A 20,454-nucleotide genomic window follows, 5' to 3' on the forward strand; every position below is an offset into this window, starting at 1 on the left:
AGGCATATAAAGGGCCAACTGATCACACGGACGGCTTCTCCACGTAACATAACCCTGAATGTGAATTCTAGCTCTGCCACCACATGAACTTGGGCGTCCCGAGGACGGCACAGCAGTGGGGCCTGAAGGGCGCTGGCGAGACCTTTCAGCCCTGGGAGCGATCCTGGGGCTGTTTCACGTGGCTTTCGTCGTGGAAACGAGAAACGGCTCATCAGGCACGTACTTGTAGTCGAGTGTTCTACTTCGTGCAATTGCACGAATATGTCAATTGACATATTCTAATTGATCTGTGTCTCTTGAAAGAGACCGGAGTGAATTCTATCGGGTCTGTAAGCTGGCACTCGTGAAGAAATCCCACAGTCCCTCCGAAAACCCACCTCAGAGAAGTTCTATTGGTCAAAAGGTGAGTATTGAGTATCCACGCTGCCAAATAGCTATTTATACTCTTCCGCCTACATTTTCACCGTGAGATATCTGGGAACATTTATGGTGATAAGTGAGACACACGTATGTGTGACACAAGCGTGAATTTCCTGGTAGGAACACATGGCCGTCTTGCTCCTCAGCTGCTGGCCGCGGCCAGTAATCATCTCACTCGAGCTGTGGTAGCTCTTGCACAGCCTTCAGCATGGTGGGGGCACTGGCTCTTCTCAGAAGAATCTTCTTTTTCTTTCTTCCTTTTTTTTTTTTTGAGAACAATTTCTTAAGAAATAGGTACCTTTCAGATCCCTAGCAAGTGCCGCTGCTTATTGCTAGTTTTTTTTTTTTTTTAATTTTTAGAGAGAACATGCAAGGGGGGCAGGGAAGAAGGGCAAAGGAAGAGGGAGAGAGAATCTTAAGCAGACTCCGCATTCAGTGTGGAGCCCGATGTGGGGCTCGATTCCACAACCCTGGGATCATGACCTGAGCCGGAATCAAGAGTCAGATGCTCAACTGACTGAGCCACCCAGGCGCCCCTTTATTGCCAATTTTGATCACAGGGTCTTTCCTGATCCCCGAATATGCTGGATTTCTCTAGAATCCAAATCCCTTACCTTTCAGGGCTTTAGTTTGCATTATCTAAGGCTATCACCTCTACTATACTTTTCTACGTATAGCATAGAAGTATCAAGGTCAAAAATCTACTTTGTTGCATGCTTTTACAAAACTATGACAGGATCACTCACTAAAGTCAGAATGTGTAACTCCATTGGCCCTAAGTCACATTTACCAGTGGAGTAGAAACTTTGATGATATTGTGGAGTAGCCTTGTCATTTTTTCCCAAATTCAAGCCCATGTCTTTGAGTAGCTATGTTTCCTTCTTTGGGATTATTTTTCCATGAAGTTTGTGAGGGGGATACAGTCCTCATTAATTACACACCAAAGTATTTACCTGGTGTCAATTATCCAACTGTTATTGTTGAAAGCAATCAAACTGAAGAGCAAAAGTTATGTACAGATGGTTGGATTCTTACGGCTTCAGGCAAGTACATTTCAGGACTGATTTAAATAAGAATAAAATTAAAGGCAACTCACTATAACCAAAGACCTTCTGTTTGAAGCATAAAGACAGAGAGATATGCTGAATTATTAGAAATTAAAACAAGAAATGAGTCTGTATTCAGCTACAGCATGTTCCCTGGGTATTTTTAGGGTAATTTTTGAGAAGTAGATTCTTAAAAATAACTTTAAGCAACTGATTCTTCTTTTTTCCTTTAAGCTTTAGCTGGGCTATCAGAAGACTAACAGAACTGAGTTTTTAGAAAAGAGCAGTAATGGGAAGCCATAAAGATTCTGGCAAAGTTATAGAAAGTTCTATGCCTTAAATAGGTAGCCAGAAGTATTAGGATACATAATAGCATTAATAAAACTTAATGAGAGAATTTTGGATTTATAACAGGTATGTATAAATTCCTAGAAAGTAGCTATTTCTATTCTGATACTCTGTATTAGAGTATAGGCTAATTAGGCCCAGATGGAGAGAAATTTTGTTCATTATCCACTACATCCAACATCCATCTTGCAATTATATGTCAGAAGGGATTGGGTTGGGGGAGCTGACCGGGACGTAGAAGGCACAGCCACTAATCCCTAGCATTAGAAAAGTCACTCAAAACGAACGAGAGCATAACAGAGAAGTTTACAAACATCTTCACAGATGCGGCAAGGTGTTCCCAAGCAGGGCTTGCTAAAGAGCCTGTTACATCGGAAGCCTTGTTAAAATACAGGTTCTGACTCAGTGGGTCTGCGGTTCTAACACGCTCCCCGTCTGCAGACCACGCTTGGAGTAGCAAAGCTCTAAATCATGATTCTTTCAAGGAAACCCCCGATGGCGTTTCCCATGATGTTGCCATGGTGCGTCACCTGGGCAGCCCGTGTTTAAAGCCACTTCAGAAATATTTCTACACATTTAAAAAATAATCTAGTCACTTGTCAGACTACCGGCCAGACTGCCAGTTGGCAAATTCAAACGCCTACAGATGCTGTCTTGCCCTTGCCTGAAGAGGCAATGCCACTCACGGAACTGGCTGCTAATGTGGCCAAATTGATTCGACCTGAAGACCTTTGCGTTTTTTCTGCCCAGAATGTTGCCTCCCGCCCCAAGATATTTCCATTAGGCTCCTAGATGTCTACAGGATCTCAGCTCAAATGTCACTGCTCCAAAGGCTCTGCCCAGCAATCATCCTCTCTGACATCACCCTACTGAACAGTCTTACGGTACTTAGGTCGTATGAAGCAAACTGGCTCACTGTCTCCATTTAGAACAAAAGCTTCATAACCATAGAGACCTTCCCTTGCTTGGTACGTCATTGCCTTATTCCAAGGACCTGGAGCAGACTAAGTATGGCACAAAGAAGATGTTCAATAGATATTTGCTAAAATGAATGGACTGCTCGATCTTGAAAAAAAGAGAAGCCAAGGAAACAACTCCATGGGAAATCTTTCAGTTTTAAATGTTGGCAGTCAATTAAAACACAGCAAACAAACAACTGCCCCCAAACCGACCGTATGGGCCAAATCAAACACACCTGGGAACAGGGTGTTTTGCATTCCCAGATTTAGTCCGTTATTCTAGCAAGCCACATCAAGTCTTGGCATGGAAGCAGGATTGCACAAAAAGCTGATACACTAGAAAAGGAAGGGATCTGAAGTCCGAAGGGAATCATGTTCTGCGTCTCTCCTTCTGCGCTCCCTGGGATGCTGTGCATGGGCTGAGTGTGCTGAGTTTTGGCTTCTTTCTTATTAAGAAAGCTGGTAGCTCCCCACCTCCCGGGCTGCTTTGAGAAAGCGATGCAAAACGTTGCCTCAGGGCAATACCTGCTTTGTTAATGGATACGCTCAGCTAAGAATGAGTGGGAGAAGAAAAGCCTTTCCCCAGATGATCCTATGTTTCTTCCCCTCCAATTGAGGCCCACTTCAAACTGCACACTTGAAATGACTGGGCCTGCCATGTACAACTCCATCTACACGTCGTACCACAGAGCGAGCAAGGTGCTTCTGCAGACACCTCTAATGACGCGCATCCTGTGTAGGCTGGGTTTGTTCTATGCGTGCGTTCTGTGTATGCGTGTGCATGTGTGTAAATACAAACAATTTTAAATATTAAAAAAATTTTTTGATGTTTATTTATTTTTGAGAGAGCGAGAGAGACACAGCACAAACAGGGGAGGGGCAGAGAGAGAGGGAGACACAGAATCAGAAGCAGGTTCCAGGTTCTGAGCTGTCAGCACAGAGCCCGACGTGGGGCTCGAACTCACGAGCTGTGAGATCATGACCTGAGCCGCAGTCTGATGCTTAACCGACTGAGCCACTCAGGCGCCCCGATACAAACAATTTTAACAGGGTGATTCAAGATAAGGGACAAAAAGAATCAACATAGTAAGGACATCATCTACGCCTGGTGACGTGCTAGGTGCTTTATGGACATAACCGCTTTTCAGTCTTCTACAACCTTGAAAGGTGGGTATTCTAGAACTTATATCTGAGACTGCAGACATTAGGCTCAGAGAAGCGAGTGATTTTCCCAAGGACAGGCTCACCCCTAACGTTTGCAGAACTCAAGACAGGAGTATAAATGGATGTCGATTACAACATATCTAAATATTTAAAAGTTATGGAGCAAGTGATCATGTGGTTAAATAAACGTGTCCTACCTCCCCAACTGTAACTTTATAGGACCTAAAGGCTAGGGCTGAAGGTAGAATTCTTCAGTGCTTTAAAGAGTACATGCTGGAACAAAGAGCACGAGGAGAGTTGGTCTGCGGCCTATACCCCTTCCCAACTCACACCCCGCCTCACGACCATGGATGTGGACTCCCAACTCCATGTCCAAGCTCATGCCCCAGCCAGAAGGCACTCCTTGGCCAACCCTCTGGCCTGAGGGTATGCACATGGCACGTGTAGATGGGCGGAGAGGTCTGCCCCTGGGAGAAGGGCATAGAACAGAGTGCCTGGAAATCAGCTTAGGGTGTGTGGGCAGGGAACCCTGGGATCTAGGCTACCTGGAGGGTATTCTAGAAAGGGGTCTCAGATTCCAGGTGGCCACATCCTTTTGGGTCAGTAGATACCTTATCCCATGGGGAGAGGGCACAGCTGGATGGGGGCCAGAGTGAGGTCCCCTAAAGTGGGCAGGGGGTGCTTACAGCAGCCATCCCTCTTGCTCAGTCCAAGGGTGGTACTTCCCAAGGGGCAGAGCCACAAGAAGTAGAATTTTATTCTAAAAGGTAAAATGACCTAGCTAAAAGGTGTTCTCAGGAATGCATATATTTCCAAGATTAAATCTGTGGCATGCTGAGGAAGCTTTGCCTAGATACCAGGCCTGGACTACCTTTCCTTCTGATGACTTCCAGACCTGATTAAGGCACAAAATTAATGTAGAAGGAGGAAAAAAAAATTCATATGCAATGTGTTCAACTTGTTTAAAAAGTCATTATGTGTTGGGGGGCACCTGGGTGGGCTCAGTTGGTTATGCATCCAACTCTTGATTTCGGCTCCGGTCATGATCTCACGGTTTGTGAGTTTGAGCCTCGCGTTGAGCTCTGTGCTGGCAGTGCGGAGCTTGCTTGGGATTCTCTCTCTCCTCTCTCTCTGGCCCTCCCCAAGCTTGTGCCTGAGCGCGTGCGCTCTCTCTCTCTCTCTCTCAAAATAAATAAATAAACTTAAAAAAATTATGTGTTAAACATATCCTAATATAACAGTATAGCTCATGTAGAAGTTTGAAACCAAAACAAGCTTATAAAACAAATTAGAAGCAGGCTGTAAAATTTCAAAATAAAATTAAGATAAAAACAGCAATTTAATGTAGTACCTGATGACCGAAGGGCACTTATCACTTGCAACAAGAACATGACAGCGTAGGGTGAGGCTTCTTTTGAGCGTTGGTGTGCCTACGATTCGACTCTCCTGCCACCTTTTTCTAGCTGAACTTGCCAAGAAATTTTCCTCTTTCAACATACTTTGAAATTACTTTTCCTTAATATGGTGGGGTCCTTGATGTACAGCAGCTGCCCCGGTTCAGTTTTCTCTCCATGATTCTATCCTATCCAACAGTCTATTCATAAGTGTGCATCCAGGCAATGAGAGTATCCGATGGCTTTAAATTCTGTACTGAATCCTGATGACACAGAGTATTTTTCATGTTACGTCGTATAAGATTATCATCAAAACCCAAGCCTCAGATTTTAAAATCCTTGTGGACAATTCCCATTCCCCAAGAGAAGCTCTCTGGGCCAACAGGTTCTAGTTTGAAAAACCTGGAATCTTACTCAGGAAAGCCTGGACATTGGGACCTTCGTCCATCCCAAGCCCTCCTCCTTGGCGTCCTCACCTGTGAAGTGGGGACAACATGAGCTGCTGTCAAGACCCAGGGCATGGAGCTGCAAGAAGGAAGAGCAGGGCTGGGCTGAAGTTCAGGCACCAGGCAGCGGGCCGGACTTGCTCCCGGGCAAACACTTGCCCGGCACACCAGGGAACTTATTCTTGCTTTGCTCAGACTAAAGGCATTACCTATCCTGGACTGTAAGAGTTATTTGGAAATAGGAAAACAGCAATGCCCTTCAAACCATGGAACAACTGGTGGAAACGGGAAACGAGGTACCAGCCAATCAGGTTGGATACCTGCGGCCTACCAGCTAACGCTGCCTTGGCTGAGAGTGGATATTGAAGGTGCTAGGACTTCACTGTACCTGTCTTTCTTTCTTCTATCATGCTTCACCCAAGATGCACAAACTAAATATGGGCCCCATGATAGGCAGTGATGATTATAATCATAATGGCGAAATTGCACAGAGCTCTTTACTGAGTACCAGTTGCTTTTCCATTTCATGGGCTGTTAAAGGATTTGCTCAACATCACAGCTAGTAACTTAGTTGGTTACTAGGAGGAACCAGTGTCCAAGTCCAAGCTGTCTCAACTGCTGGGCTTCATGCTGCCTATATCCTGTCGACTCCTGATAGATGCCAGACTACCAGTGTAGTCTTCTATCGAAAATACCTTTCCCTTTGGGGTGCCTGGGTGGCTCAGTCGGTCAAGCATCCGACTCTTGGTTTTGGCTCAGGTCACGATCTCACGGTTTGTGGGACTGAGCCCCACACCAGGCTCTGTGCTGACAGTGTGGAGGCCGCTTCGGATTTGCTCTCTCTGCCCCGCCCCTGCTCATGCACACATTCTCTCAAAATAAATAAACTAAAAAACACACACACACATTTTCCTTTAATTATCCATTTCAGTGGAGATAACTGAAAACAGAAGACATTTTAAAATTATTTGGTTTGGGGGCGCCTGGGTGGCTCAGTCGGTTAGGCATCTGAATTCGACTCAGGTCATGATCTTGAGGTTCTCAAGTTCAAGCCCTGCATTGGGCTCTGTACTGACAGCTCAGAGCCTGGAACCTGCTTTGGATTCTGTGTCTCCCTCTCTCTGCCCCTCCCCTGCTTGTACTCTGTCTCTCTCTCAAAAATAAACATTACAATTAATTTTTATTATTATTTGGTTTTGAAGTAAATTATGGCAGCTCCACCTTCCTCTTCTTCACCTAGGCTGGTCTTAGAATGAGCATGTTAGATGCCATGCTTAAAACTCAGGCCAAGAGGCAGCAAAGCACGGGGGCTCCGAGGTTTCTAGGTGTTCGGGAAGCCGGCAGGAGGATACAAATTTGCCCCCAGATAATCCACAATGTGAATATTCCCTAAGTGGTAATGAGAAGTCGACGGTAAGACACATTTCCTTTCCAGGGGAACATACTGATCTATACCACACTCTAAGACCACAAAGTGGGCAAGTGTCATTTGTAAAGCTTGCCAAAAACTGTTTCAGTTAAACGTAAGCATGGAAGGTTCTAGTTCTGTATATAAAATGACACTTTAGGGAGATTAAGTTTGTAAGAATAGTATTTTAAAACAAATATGGTCCCCGAACCACAACTACAATATGGTTAATGTTAACGTGATGGCATTATTTTCTGAAAATTCTCATTTCGGGGCTAGAGGGTGGCGACAAACACAAAAGGCTTAATGATTCCTAGGAATGGACTGATATCACACGAATGTTTTTTTTTTTTAGTTGCTAGGCAACATTGAAAAACAAATGGCCATGTTCTGAGATCACTGTGTATCTGTTCTCCCCACGGGCAACTGTGCGCATGTTCCTCGGCCTGACAGCACTCCTCTCGGACAACAGGACCAGGGCATTGCTCCCATCCCTTCCTATTCCCCCAATAACCGATGAAGTGGAAAAACATCCAGATCTATATTTTAAATCAAGCCCCGCCTTCAAGGGTGGGCTGGCTGTGACTTACCTAAATGGACTAGTTCAAAGAGCGCAGCATTAGCAGTAACGTTCGCCATCTGAAGCGGAGACAAATCCGCTATAGGCCAGTTATGAGTGGGATCCTGAGTGCCTGATACATACACACCATACATGATCAGAGGCGGTTCGGTAACTGCCATTTCTATAGCAACCAACTCACACTCTGCAGGCCGTGTTTTGGGAAGGCAGTTGAAACTGGATTCGACAACGTAGCTCCACTTAGAAGATGCTTTTATTTCTGTCGTCTCATTAGAATGAGCGTATTCAAAGCCAGTAACCCAAGTTACCATTAAATAGCAGAAACTCATCACCTACAGGATCCGGAATGTTGATTTCTGTGCCAGTCAATGTCAGTCAGTCACTTGAAATCCAAACCACTGACCTGGTTTGCATGCTCAGAAGTGACCATTCCCCAGGGCAACGAGTCAGATCACGGTCTGACAACCCGGAACACGGGACAGCCATCTGCTGTCCCACTTATAGGCGAGAGAGTAAATGCCTGCAAAAGCGAGCTGACATAATCATCTCCCATTGCCCAGAAAGCCTCCGCTAAGATGCATTCACCATGACCAATGACACTTCGTTTGCCAGACCGGCGAAGGAAAACTGCTTTCTTCCAAGGACAAAGTGCGCCCCAGCACATATGGATGAGAAGGCGTGTCTGTCTACGTTAGCCCGTCCCCCTGACACAGGCATTGTTCTATTTTCCAACAGAAAGTTAGAAGATCATAAGCGAAGGAAATCCGCTAATTCCCCCAAAGAAAGACTTAGGCTCACTACACAGTCCTCCCTTGCAACACAATCAAGTGCATTTTAACACAACATGTTCAGTTGCTGCATGTAAATGCAGCCGAGGTATAATTCTAGCATATCGCAAGTTGCACTTCTAAAAAAGACGATTTTTATGGAGAGCGCATATAACAATGGCCCAGTTCATACTGCTCTGACTGACTAAACAAAATCCAACTTTACTTATGCTCTAAGAGAGTGCTGATCTATTAGGTCACCCTCTGATGAACTGTGTGGGTTGAAGCATGGAGATGCTAATGTTCATGGAAAAATTTTCGCCTGTTCCAAAAGGGAGGGGGAAAAAAAAGGCAATCACAGCCATTAAAAAAAGAAAAAGAAGGCCACAGTGATAAATGGTGACACCAAACACTGACGGCACTCTAATAATGGTGTTTGAAAGGGAGCACTGATTGGTCTTTGTCCTAAGAGTAAACTAAGTTATCTGGCAGTCCTGGATTGGAGTATTTGAGTTAGTGTCAAAATGCAGATGTATTTTTCAAATAGAAGTCCCACGGGACTAAAAACAACGTCATCTTTCTTTACGGAGTTTGAAGTCTTGCCCTATAATGAGCTGTTACCCCTCTGAGCATCCATACGCCCTCCTGGCAAAATGCTGGAGGGCTACCCGGACAGCAGCAAGTACTGTGGCCACACCGGTCACCCCACTTTGGCCCTGCAGAGCATACAATCTACTCGCATTTTCTAAAAATTTTTTAACGTTTACTTATTTTTGAGAGAGCGAGCGAGTGAGCATGAGCAGGGGAGGGGCAGAGGGAGAGAGGAGACACAGAATCTGAAGCAGGTTTCAGGCTCTGTGCTGACAGCACAGTGGGGCTCGAACTCATGAACTGTGAGATCATGACCTGAGCCGAAGTCAGACGCTTAACTGACCTAACCGCCCAGGCACCCTGAATCTACTTGCATTCTAACACTAAAATGGTAAGAGCTTCCCTGTTAATGCCTTTTAGATCAAGGAATCACAACAGTCTTCTGTGTAAGTCAGACAAGTAAGTATTTTCAGTTTGTGGGGACATCCAGTCTCTGTCACAACTACTCAACCCTCCAGTGTGATGAGATAGCACTCGTGCAGACCATACAGAAACGGGTATGCTTATTCTCCAGTATCTTAGTCTCTTTGGGCTGCTATAAAAAAATAACAAACTGAGTGGCTTATGAGTTAGAGATATTCATGGCTCATAGCTCTGGAGGCTGGGAAGTCCAAGATCAAGGTGCTGTAAGAATCAATGTCTCCTGAAACCCTGCTTCCTGGTTCAAAGATGGCGTCTTCTTGCTGTGTCTTTACAGGTTGGAAGGGATGAGGGAACTCTCTGGGGTCTCTTTTATAAGCACATTAGTCCCATTCATGAGGGTTCCACCCTCATGATCTAATCACCCCCTTTTAAAGGCTCCACTTCCAAACACACTGCAGTTTAGGATTTTGACATATGAATTTTGGGGAGGGGGAATACAAACATTCTGTCCATAGCATCCAATAAAACTTTATTGAGGGTTGTTTACATTTGAATTTCATGTAATTTTCATGTGTCATGAGATACTTTCCTTCTTTAGATTCTTTCTTCAATCATCTAAAAATGTAAAAACCATTCTTAGCTTTGCAACATGTTGTCTGCCGGCCCTGATTTGGGTGAACAATTCTTTTTTTTTTTTTTTTTTTTTAATGTTTGTTTATTTTTGAGAGAGAGACAGAGTGCAAGCAAGGGAGGGGCAGAGAGAGAGGGAGACAGAGAATCCGAAGCAGGCTCCAGGCTCTGAGCTGTCAGCACAGAGCCCGACGCGGGCCTCGAACTCACAAACTGTGAGATCATGACCTGAGCCGAAGCCGGACGCTTAACTGACTCAGCCACCCAGGCGCCCCAATTATTTGTAATGGATTCACAGATTGCTGTATGTGGCTGTTTGACTGTTTGGAACTACAGTTACTTTGATTTACTTCAAAAGCAGATACTTTAAAGTGCTAAAATGGTTTGGAGTGATTCTTGTGTTTGAATTAATCATAAGTAGCTGCTAATTAGTAAGTAGTGTTAGATGCTTAAGATGTGTTCCTACTTTTTTCCTGATCTGGTAATACAGTCTTGGAACTTTTCATTTAACCAAGATAACTTAATTTCTTAAAAAAAATTGTTTTAATGTTTATTCATTTCTGAGAGACAGAGACGGACCGCTAGAGGGGGAGAGGCAGAGAGAGAGGGAGATACAGAACTCAAAGCAGGCTCCAGGCTCTGAGCTGTCAGCACAGAGCCCGACGTGGGGCTCGAACTCATAAGCCGTGAGATTGTGACCTGAGCCGAAGTCGGGTGCTTAACTGACTGAGCTACCCAGGCGTCCAGAGATAACTTAGTTTCTACTTAAAGAATGATATTATTGACTAAATATAACAAAATAAAAACCTTAATAGTAAAGGAAAAAACAGTAGAAAAAACAACAACCTTATGAAATATGTAGCTTCTCCTAAGTTGAGGAAGTTGAAGAAAACATGGTTTCTTTGAAATGTCCATCCAATCTTAAGGTTTTCAGAAAACGTATTTTAATTCATTTGATTATTTTTGAATGACTATTCAAACGTTGGCTTTTCTGTGTACACATACAATCTGTTATAACCAGGAATTTGGCAGTTATGCTTTTTGCAGTAGATGCTAGGTTAAAAAGATCATTTAGACACGAATAGACACTTCTCCAAGGAAGACATCCAGATGGCCAACCGACGCATGAAAAATTGCTCCACATCACTCATCATCAGGGAAATACAAATCAAAACCACAATGAGATACCACTTTACACCTGTCAGAATGGCTAACATTAACAACTCCGTCAACAACAGAGGTTGGCGAGGATGCAGAGAAAGAGTATCTCTTTTGCACTGCTGGTGGGAATGCAAGCTGGTGCAGCCACTCTGGAAAACAATATGGAGGTTCCTCAAAAAACTAAGAATAGAACTATCCTATGACCCAGCAATTGCACTACTAGGCATTTATCCACGGGATACAGGTGTGCTGTTTCGAAGGGACACATGCACCCCCTTGTTTATAGCAGCACTATCAACAATAGCCAAAGTATGGAAAGAGCCCAAATGCCCATTGATGGATGAATGGATAAAGAAAATATGGTATATATATGTGTATATATATATGTATATACATATGTATATACATACACACACACACACACACACACACACACACACACACACACACACAATGGAGTATTACTCGGCAATCAAAAAGAATGACATCTTGCCATTTGCAACTACATGGATGGAACTGGAGGGTATTATGCTAAGTGAAATTAGTCAGAGAAAGACAAAAATCATATGACTTCACTCATAGAAGGACTTTAAGAGACAAAACAGATGAACATAAGGGAAGGGAAACAAAAATAATATAAAATAGGGAGGGGGACAAAACAGAAGGGACTTATAAATATGGAGAACAAACTAAGGGTTGCGGGAGGGGGGATGGGCTAAATGGGTAAGGGGCATTAAGGAATCTACTCCTGAAATCATTGTTTCACTATATGCTAATTTGGATGTAAATTTTAAAAAATAAAAAATAAAATTAAAAAAAAAAAAGGAAACAGATCAATTATCCAACAAGAATTCCCAATGGCAGAAGGCTCAATGCTGTGGGGATTATTCCCAGAAACCGGATATCTTACATCTCAGAGGCTGCATAACAATGTGCATTTCTTCGTTTTCATGGACTTCTGTAATCGTATTAATTTCCTGTTGCTCCTGTAATAAATGACCACAGCCTTGGGGGCTTAAAACAACACAACTGTATTCTCTTACAGTTCTGAAAGTCAAGTCTGAAGTCAGTTTCACTGAGCTGAAGGCAAGGTGTCAGAAGGGCGGGCTCCATCTGGGGGCTCTGAGGGGAAAAACCTGTTTCCTTGGCTTATGGCCCCTTCCTCCGTATTAAAGTATGTTGCTTTAATCTCTGCTTCCACTATCAGGTTCCCATGTCCTCTAGTTCTGATTCCTCCTGGCTCCCTCAGAAGGACCAGTGATCACAGTGTCTCTCTCTCTATGTATGTATACCATTGTTGTCTATGTATATAGCCATCTCTCTCTCTCTTTTTAAACAAGTTATTCTACCTCTCTTTTTTTAAAGTTTATTTATTTTGTGCGAGAGAGAAAGTGCAAGTGGGGAAGGGGCGGAGAGACAGAGGGACAGAGAAAGAATCCCAAGCAGGCTCTGCACTGTCAGCACAGAGCCCGAAGCAGGGCTTGAATTCATGAACTGTGAGATCATGACCTGAGCTGAAGTTGGACGCTTAACCGACTGAGTCACCCAGGCGCCCCAGTCATCTTTTTTTTTTTTTTTAAGAAGTTATCCTACCTCTTTTTCTTAAGTTTACTTATTTTGAGAGACAGAGAGAGGGAAAAAGTGCAGGTGGGGTAGGGGCGGAGAGAGAGGGGGAGAGAGAGAATTCCAAGCAGGCTCCGCACTGTCAGCACAGAGCCCGACGTGGGGCTCGAACTCATAAGATTGTGACCCGAGCCGAAGTGGGATGCTTAATCGACTGAGGCCCCCAGGCGCCCCTGTATGTAGTCATCTCAAGTACAAATGTTGTATCAGAATCTACTAAACTGCCCTGATAACCAAGAAACTACAAGGCCCCATCCCCATGCATTTCTAGTGTCACTGCAATATGCACACTGTAACTGAGAGGGGGCTACGTTACTGTTTAGGGGACGGACAGAGGGACTGCAAAACTGAGATCCTGCTCATGGGATGTGAGAAGTTACACCGTCACAGCGAAGCACACCCGGGGGTAGGGTGAACAGTCTGGCGGGGGAGCAACGGTGGGCATGCAGAAGACGGCGCTGGAAGTGAGGCCGAGTGACCGGCAGAGCTGGCTCTGATGACACCGTTGAGCCGCTGTGCCGGGAGGAGGGCGGACTGCTTCACCGTGAGTAGCTGAGAGACCATCTCACGAGGGGAAGTGATCCGTGCTTTCAAAGTTTCTTCTAATGTTTATTTTTGAGGGAACACAAGTGGGGGCGGGGCAGGGTGAGAGGGGGACAGAGGATCCAAAGCAGGCCCTGTGCTGACAGGCTGACAGCAGCGAGCCCGATGTGGGGCTCGAGTTCACGAACAGCGAGATCATGGCTTCAGCCGAAGTCGGGATGCTCAACCCAATGAGCCCCCCAGGCGCCCCTAAAAGATAACCCAAACAGCGATACACAAGAGCTAGTGGAGGGAAGCAGAGGCGGAAGGCAGGCAGACTCTTGCTGGAATAGGTCAAAGAAGTGGGAAGAGTCTGAACCAAGGCGGAAGTGACACAGAGAAGGCGGGGAGAGGGGAAGGCTGAGAAACGCTGATGTGACAGCAACAGGACTTTGGAAGGGACCACACATGGCTGCAGGCGGAGAGGTGAAGCAAAAGAATAAAGTGGGGATAACTCCGAGGTTTCTACTTCGATGGTCTGGTGCGTGATACCCTTAATCAAGAGAGGAAACGCAGGAACGAAGAGGTTTAAATGCTGGAGTGAGGGCAGTGGATGTGCTCAATTTGAGGCATGTCAGACCTGAGGGTCCTAAGGCACATCCATCAGCCAATGTCTAATGGAAGGTCGGGAACAGAGAGCAGAGAACAGGAGTTGGGTGCACAGGGGGCCGTGGGAGTGTGCAAAGTGATTAGATGCCCCAGCAAGTGATACGAGGTAAGCTGGGAGCTGGGCGTAGGGCGTAGGCCAGCGGCCAGCAGACGAGGACGACCCAGGGGGGACACTGAGTCAGACAACCAACAGAGGAGAGCCCTTCACAGAGGAACAGAAGCCACCAAACGCTGCAGAGACACTGAAGGAAGTCACCTGCCTTGTCACGCAGCTGCTGGTGACCTCAGTGACATTTGTTTCCAGAGAGTGGGCAGCAGAAGCGGGACTGCGGCGGGTTGAGGAAGCCGCATGTGGAGAGCAATCCTTTGAGAGATCTGGGCTAAGGGGAAATCTGGGAAAGCGGTTTGGGAGGCACGGCCCGTGAAAGCCTACAGAACAGGAAGCCTTCTGCTGACTTTATAAACCCGTAGGGAGTCCTTGCTATGTCCCAGGCACTGTACTATACTTCTCACAGACATTAACTCATTTAGTCCTTGGCGTGGTTCATTTTTTGTGTCAGCTCAGCTAGGCCATGGTCTCAAGATACTCGGTCAAACACGTATGGAAGTTGCCGTGAAGGCATTTTTAAAATGAGATTCACATAAAAAAATAAAATGCGATTAACATATAAATCAGGAGGCTGAGTGAAGCAGATTACTCTTCATAAGGTGGGCGGGCCTCATCTAGTAAGTTGAAGGCACTAAGAAAAAGACTGAGCTCCCTTGAGGAAGAGATTCTGCCAGCAGACTACCTTCGGGCTCAAACTGCAACATCAACTCTTCTCTGGGTCTCCAGCCTGCTGGCCCACCCTGCAGATTTTGGGCTTGTCCGCCTCCACAAATCTAGTAGCCCCTGCCTTGAAATAAATCCCTCTCGTTCCTTTTTTTGGGGTACACACACATATCCTATTGGTTCTGTTTCTCTGGAGAACTCTGACTGATACACTCTTTATAACAACATGAGGTACTATTATTACCAACCCCATGTCACAGTTGAGACAACTATGGCCCAGAGACGTGAAGTAACTCGCCCCAGGGGCACACAGCCAGTGGGCAGCTGAGCTGGAATCCCAATCCAGGGTGTCCCCAGAGCCCTGGCTCTTAAGCACATGCCATGCTGCTGCTCCCGGGCACATTTGGGGCCAACTGGGAGGTCCGGGGAGAGAAGCAGAATATAAAAGGGAATAGGAGCCCCGACAAAAGCATGTCTTGCACAAATGAGAAAACAGGCACGGTGATTCGCTCCAGGCGGGACCTACAGCTTTACAAGGAGCAGAACCAGGCTTTCAGGAGACGGAATACAAGCTGTCTCCCTTCTGCTTGCTACTTTCTCCTGTGGTCTTCTGAGATTCTCTCAGTCACACCCCTCCCGATCTGTCTTCTCCTGGGAGGCGCAGGGCTCCTTACGACCTGACCTTCATCACAGAGCCTCAAAAAGTCACTACACTGTGGAGAACACACATCAGCGGTTAGCACGTCTGTCCCAGTGCAGGATATGCTACTGCAGTGGTACCACCCATTCCTCAACATCAAGTTTAGTATGTCTGGGAAAATCAGTGAATTCCACACAAATAATTATGGCGCCTGTTAGTATTTATTTGGAAAGCAAAGCAAAACGAAACAAAACCCCACCAAACCCTGAATACCCAACGGGCGTTTATTTTCAAATATAAATTCCCAGAACTCTAATTTGACTACTCAAGGAAAGAGGTTATCTTTGAAAACACATTTGATATCAACCATTGACCCCTGCTAAGAACCGAAGGGGTACAGGAATGCAGGTGGTATGAAAATCTAAGCACACGAGTGCGTGTGCCCATCATGTCGTGATGATCGTCAAATGTGAAACTTCCCAGAGAAAAATGTGAAAACATGTATTAAAAGCTTTAGAATTTTGGACTTATTTACTTATTTATTGGATTTGAGAAGGGTGGGGAGAGGGACAGAGGGAAAGAGAGAGAATTCCAAGCAGGCTACACCCTCGGCACAGAGCCTGACGTGGGGCTCGATTCCATGACCCTGGGATCATGACCTGAGCCAAAACCAAGAGTCAGATGCTCAACTGACCAAACCAGCCAGGGACCCCTGGCACTCCTAGAATTTTATACACGTTAAAAAAAATTTTTTTTTTCAACGTTTATTTATTTTTGGGACAGAGAGAGACAGAGCATGAACAGAGGAGGGGCAGAGAGAGAGGGAGACACAGAATCGGAAACAGGCTCCAGGCTCCGAGCCATCAGCCCAGAGCCTGACGTGGGGCTCAAACTCACGGACCGCGAGATCGTGACCTGGCTGAAGTCGGACGCTTAACCGACTGCACCACCCAGGCGCCCCCAAAAAAATTTTTTTAAGTACGTTCCGTGTCCAACATGGAGCTTGAACTCACCACCCTGAGATCAAGAGTTGTATGCTCCACCCGACTGAGCCACCCAGGTGCCCCGTCCCCATGTATGTTTTTAATCCAACAGCTCCACCTCCTCTAAAACATTATCCTGTGGAAATAATCATGGCCGTGCCTAAAGATTTAGCTACAGAGATATTTATCACAGCACCGGTAAGAATAGTAATGTTTTCTCCAATTACAGGGTAGGGAGCAACCAAAGTATGACACATCCACATAATGAAATGCTATGCAATCATCAATTTTGACATTGCAGAGTAACAGCTGATGCCACGGAAAGATGTTTATGATATACAAGCGATTCTTAAAAGCAAGTTATAGAGGAGTACCTAGCATATAATCTCGTTTCTGTTAAAAATCTATTTTGTGGAAGCCAGCCTTTCTGAGAGGACCCCAGTGATCCCCACTTCCCGGTGTCTACACGCCTGTGCCGTCTGCCCCACACAGTACCAGCACCGGGCTCCGTGACCAACGGTGCACGGAAAGAAGCGATGGTTTGTCATTTTCACATGAGGCTATAGAAGACTGTTGACTTCTGCTTTGCCCACTTGTGTTTCTGTATTTTTATTTTATTTTGTTTTTCCTCTGGATCATTGGCTCCAGTGAAAGCAAGTGCCCATGTTGTGGGCTGCCCTATGGAGAGACCCACATGGCAAGGAACTGAGGGCTCTGGCCAGCAGCTAGTGAGGAGCTAAGGCCTGCAAAACACCCGTGAGTGAGACTGGATGTGCAGTCACTAGCAATGCACCCCCCTCCCCCCGCCCTCCAGACGGCTACCTTGTTGGAGAACCTGACCCAGAACCACCCAGCTAGTTGTGTCTGGATTCCTGACCCTCTCAATATGTGACACAGGAGATGTGCACGGTTGTTGAAAGCCGCTACGTTTTAGGGCAATTTGTTAAGCAGCAATAGATACCGAACACGTGTGTGCATGGCAAAATGACCAGAAGGATATAATCCCAAATGCTATTTGTGGTTTTTCTCTAGGTGGTGGTATTGTGGGTAATTTTTATTTTCTCTTCTGGTGTGTTGTTGGCAGTGTTTTTCCTTTTTCATGAAACAGAAAACCACATGACCACGAGGGATCAGAGAACCCAGAGCATAAAATGATAAAGATCAGGGGAGCCAATTTTAGCTCTAATATCCTTTAAAGATTCAAGTAAACTGACTTAAATGTACACACAGAAACAAAAACAACCCTCCCAAGAGGTGCCTGCCTGGCACACTGGAGTAAGCTTCACCTACCAAAAACCATGCGATACGCTGTGGGCAGCAGAATTCGGTAACTTCAAGGAAAGGAGACTTGCACAGATATCTTAAAAGGAAAAATCAAACAGGAATCAAGTCACCCGCTAGCCAATCACTGGAGTTTTGCTTACCCAGCTTCTGGTCAAATCGCCACGCCGCGACATAGGCATTGTGCCTCAGACTGCTCTGGGTGGCCAGGGGCACGGTGACATAAATGGGGCCGTCCACCAGCACTGGCGTTCCATCACTGCTGAGCAAGTGGACACTGACGGCCGTGACTGGGGTCAGGTCATACCTGGTGCCGTTTCCTGGAAGCAAGAGGGAGTATCCATCACGTGCACAGAAGGGCCCTATGTGGGGCTGCCGCAAACGTTTGCGAGAAAATAGCAACAGCTAACCATTCACTGAGTACCTCCTATGTGCCAGGGACTAGACGGAGCACTTTACGTGTATAAAATCCTCACCACTTTATATGTACAGATACCTCACCACGGCTCCATAAGGTAAGTAAAATTCACATTTTACACACAAAGAAACAGGCCCAGAGAGGGGAGAAATGGGAACTGGCCCCAAGGGCATGGTGGGATCTGGGATCGAAGCTCTCAGGTTTGCTGCCTCTAACTACTGAGCTTTGCTTTCAGAAAGGGCCTCGAAAGGAAGAGACTCCTCTGTGGTGTCAGAGTAGGGTAAGTGTAGAAATCCCTGAAATCAACCCCTGCACAAAGTGAGACCCACACACGTTAATGACTCGGCAGATCGCCATAATGAAACCAAATGTTTTACATTAGAGGCTGCTTTCAAAAAGAAGGGGGGGGGCTGTTTTTTCAAGGAGTGCCTCAAAATATTAACTTACTTGTACTCAAAGCACCCTACTGAAAGCTCGGCCTTGAAAGATTTAGGAGTTAATTTTAGGTGCCACTGTTATTTTGATCTGTTTAAAAGGAATTTAACATGCCAATTATTCTACATCAGGGGCCTTTTCTCCAAGCCAAGCCTTTAACGACTGCCTACTTTATACATAAATTAGGGACTGCTGAGGACAGCGATATTATATTTATATACTTAAGCGATCCATCGTAGAGCAATTTTTCTGCAGTGAAATATAATATCACACAAAATGTTTACGTCGTAATTTTAAATCTTGAGCACAATGACAAACGCACAGTGATAAAAAAATTTAAGCTCCATTAGAATATAATCTATAGGATTTCTTATTAAGCTGCTTACATAGGTTATCTACCCATCAACTACCTGAGCTAATGCAAACCACCACTTAGGACTAGATGTAAACATTTAGAGCAACTGTAGTGAATTTTAGAGTTTTCAACACAAGTGATGGCCAAACCCTTTGTAGAGCAAATTATATATAGGTCACAACAGCACTACCTTCTACGATTTATGGCCATCTGTTTGTCATTGAAGGGACGGGCACGGTAATAGGAATTTTGTCAAAAGGTCCATGTTGGAATCCCAGGCTCAAGTTCTGAAACCTTTTAGTCTGGCCTTTTCTCTTTAGGGCACAGAGAGCCAAAACCCAGAATTTACGATATTTCTGGTCAAAACATCTGCTGGGATGAGACCTAAAGCAGTGCCAAGTGTCCACAGGGGACGTGGAGGCAAAGCCGGGTCTACAGTGTAGCTCCCCAGGTTCTGTTAGACCCTCTGGATGGGACAGAACTGCAAGCAAAGAGAAATTAAGTAACTTACTAGACTCTGTATAAACAACTTATCGATAACGTTTTCAAACCCGGAAGTGCTGCTTTCAGCAAACCCGAGGCAGGAGAGGGAAGCAGCAGGGAGGGCAGGAACGCCTTCCAGACTCATCATCCAGCCTTTCCTCCCACTTAACTCTGCCTCCTGATCCCCATTCATCACCTTTCAATCCTCCCTTCCTATTTTCTTGCACATTCCCGGCCCAGGGAGCCGGGTTCTAGTCCCAGAGGCACCACTAGCTGTATCTGTGGCCTCAGGCAGGCTACTTTGCTCCTCTGGGATTTGTTTTCCTTATCTGCGTTATCTGGACTAGATGCTTTACCTAGGAGTCGAGGGAAAGAAACAGGCTCAGCTCTAAATTCAGAAGTAATCACAGCATCGCACAAAAGGGCTTATTAATTTAAAGTTACATACATTAGGTTCTGGAGATTTAATGTTCTTTGAAAAGTTCTCTGTTCGAAGACCCAGCAGGCAGCTGTACCTGCTTTCTCAGTGCTCCGCTCAATGCCCACTCCTATCCCACGCCTTCCAAAATACCCTCCCTTGTATCCTCCCACTTTCTTTATTCTGGAACGATCCATACTTTGAAGGAATCCATTGTTTCTGTTCCAGCCCTTGTTATAAGACTGCAACTCTACAGGAAACACTGAGTTCTGTATACAGTGAGGACTTTCCTTCTTGTTCCCTCTTGATGTTACCAGGCTGCTGTCACGTCTGAATAAAGACAGGTGTCAGGCAAAGGCAGCAGGGGGAGGGGGCAGCACCACTGGACCAAGCTTAGGAGGCCCCGGACTCATCCCTTCTAATATGAGGGGTTTCGTTCAAATAGCATCTCGGGTTCTGCCTGGCTTTGCATCCTGCTACCAACTTCACTGGGTGTTAGTCATTCTACTGACACCTCC

At 45.6% G+C, this 20,454-nt stretch overlaps 1 protein-coding gene across 3 annotated transcripts in view; it reads right to left on the reverse strand.

Annotated features, from left to right (window-relative positions):
* The window catches only part of FAM171A1 (family with sequence similarity 171 member A1), a 134,246-nt gene that overhangs the window by 14,071 nt on the left and 99,721 nt on the right, over nucleotides 1–20,454 (reverse strand). For all 3 annotated transcript variants that reach the window (XM_047868173.1, XM_047868174.1, XM_047868172.1), the window contains one exon: nucleotides 17,971–18,147. In XM_047868173.1, the coding sequence (XP_047724129.1) occupies nucleotides 17,971–18,147 (177 nt within the window). The remainder of the gene's footprint in view (nucleotides 1–17,970; nucleotides 18,148–20,454) is intronic.

Source organism: Prionailurus viverrinus, chromosome B4 (genome assembly GCF_022837055.1).
Source record: "Prionailurus viverrinus isolate Anna chromosome B4, UM_Priviv_1.0, whole genome shotgun sequence".
NCBI classification, from domain to species: Eukaryota; Metazoa; Chordata; class Mammalia; order Carnivora; family Felidae; genus Prionailurus; species Prionailurus viverrinus.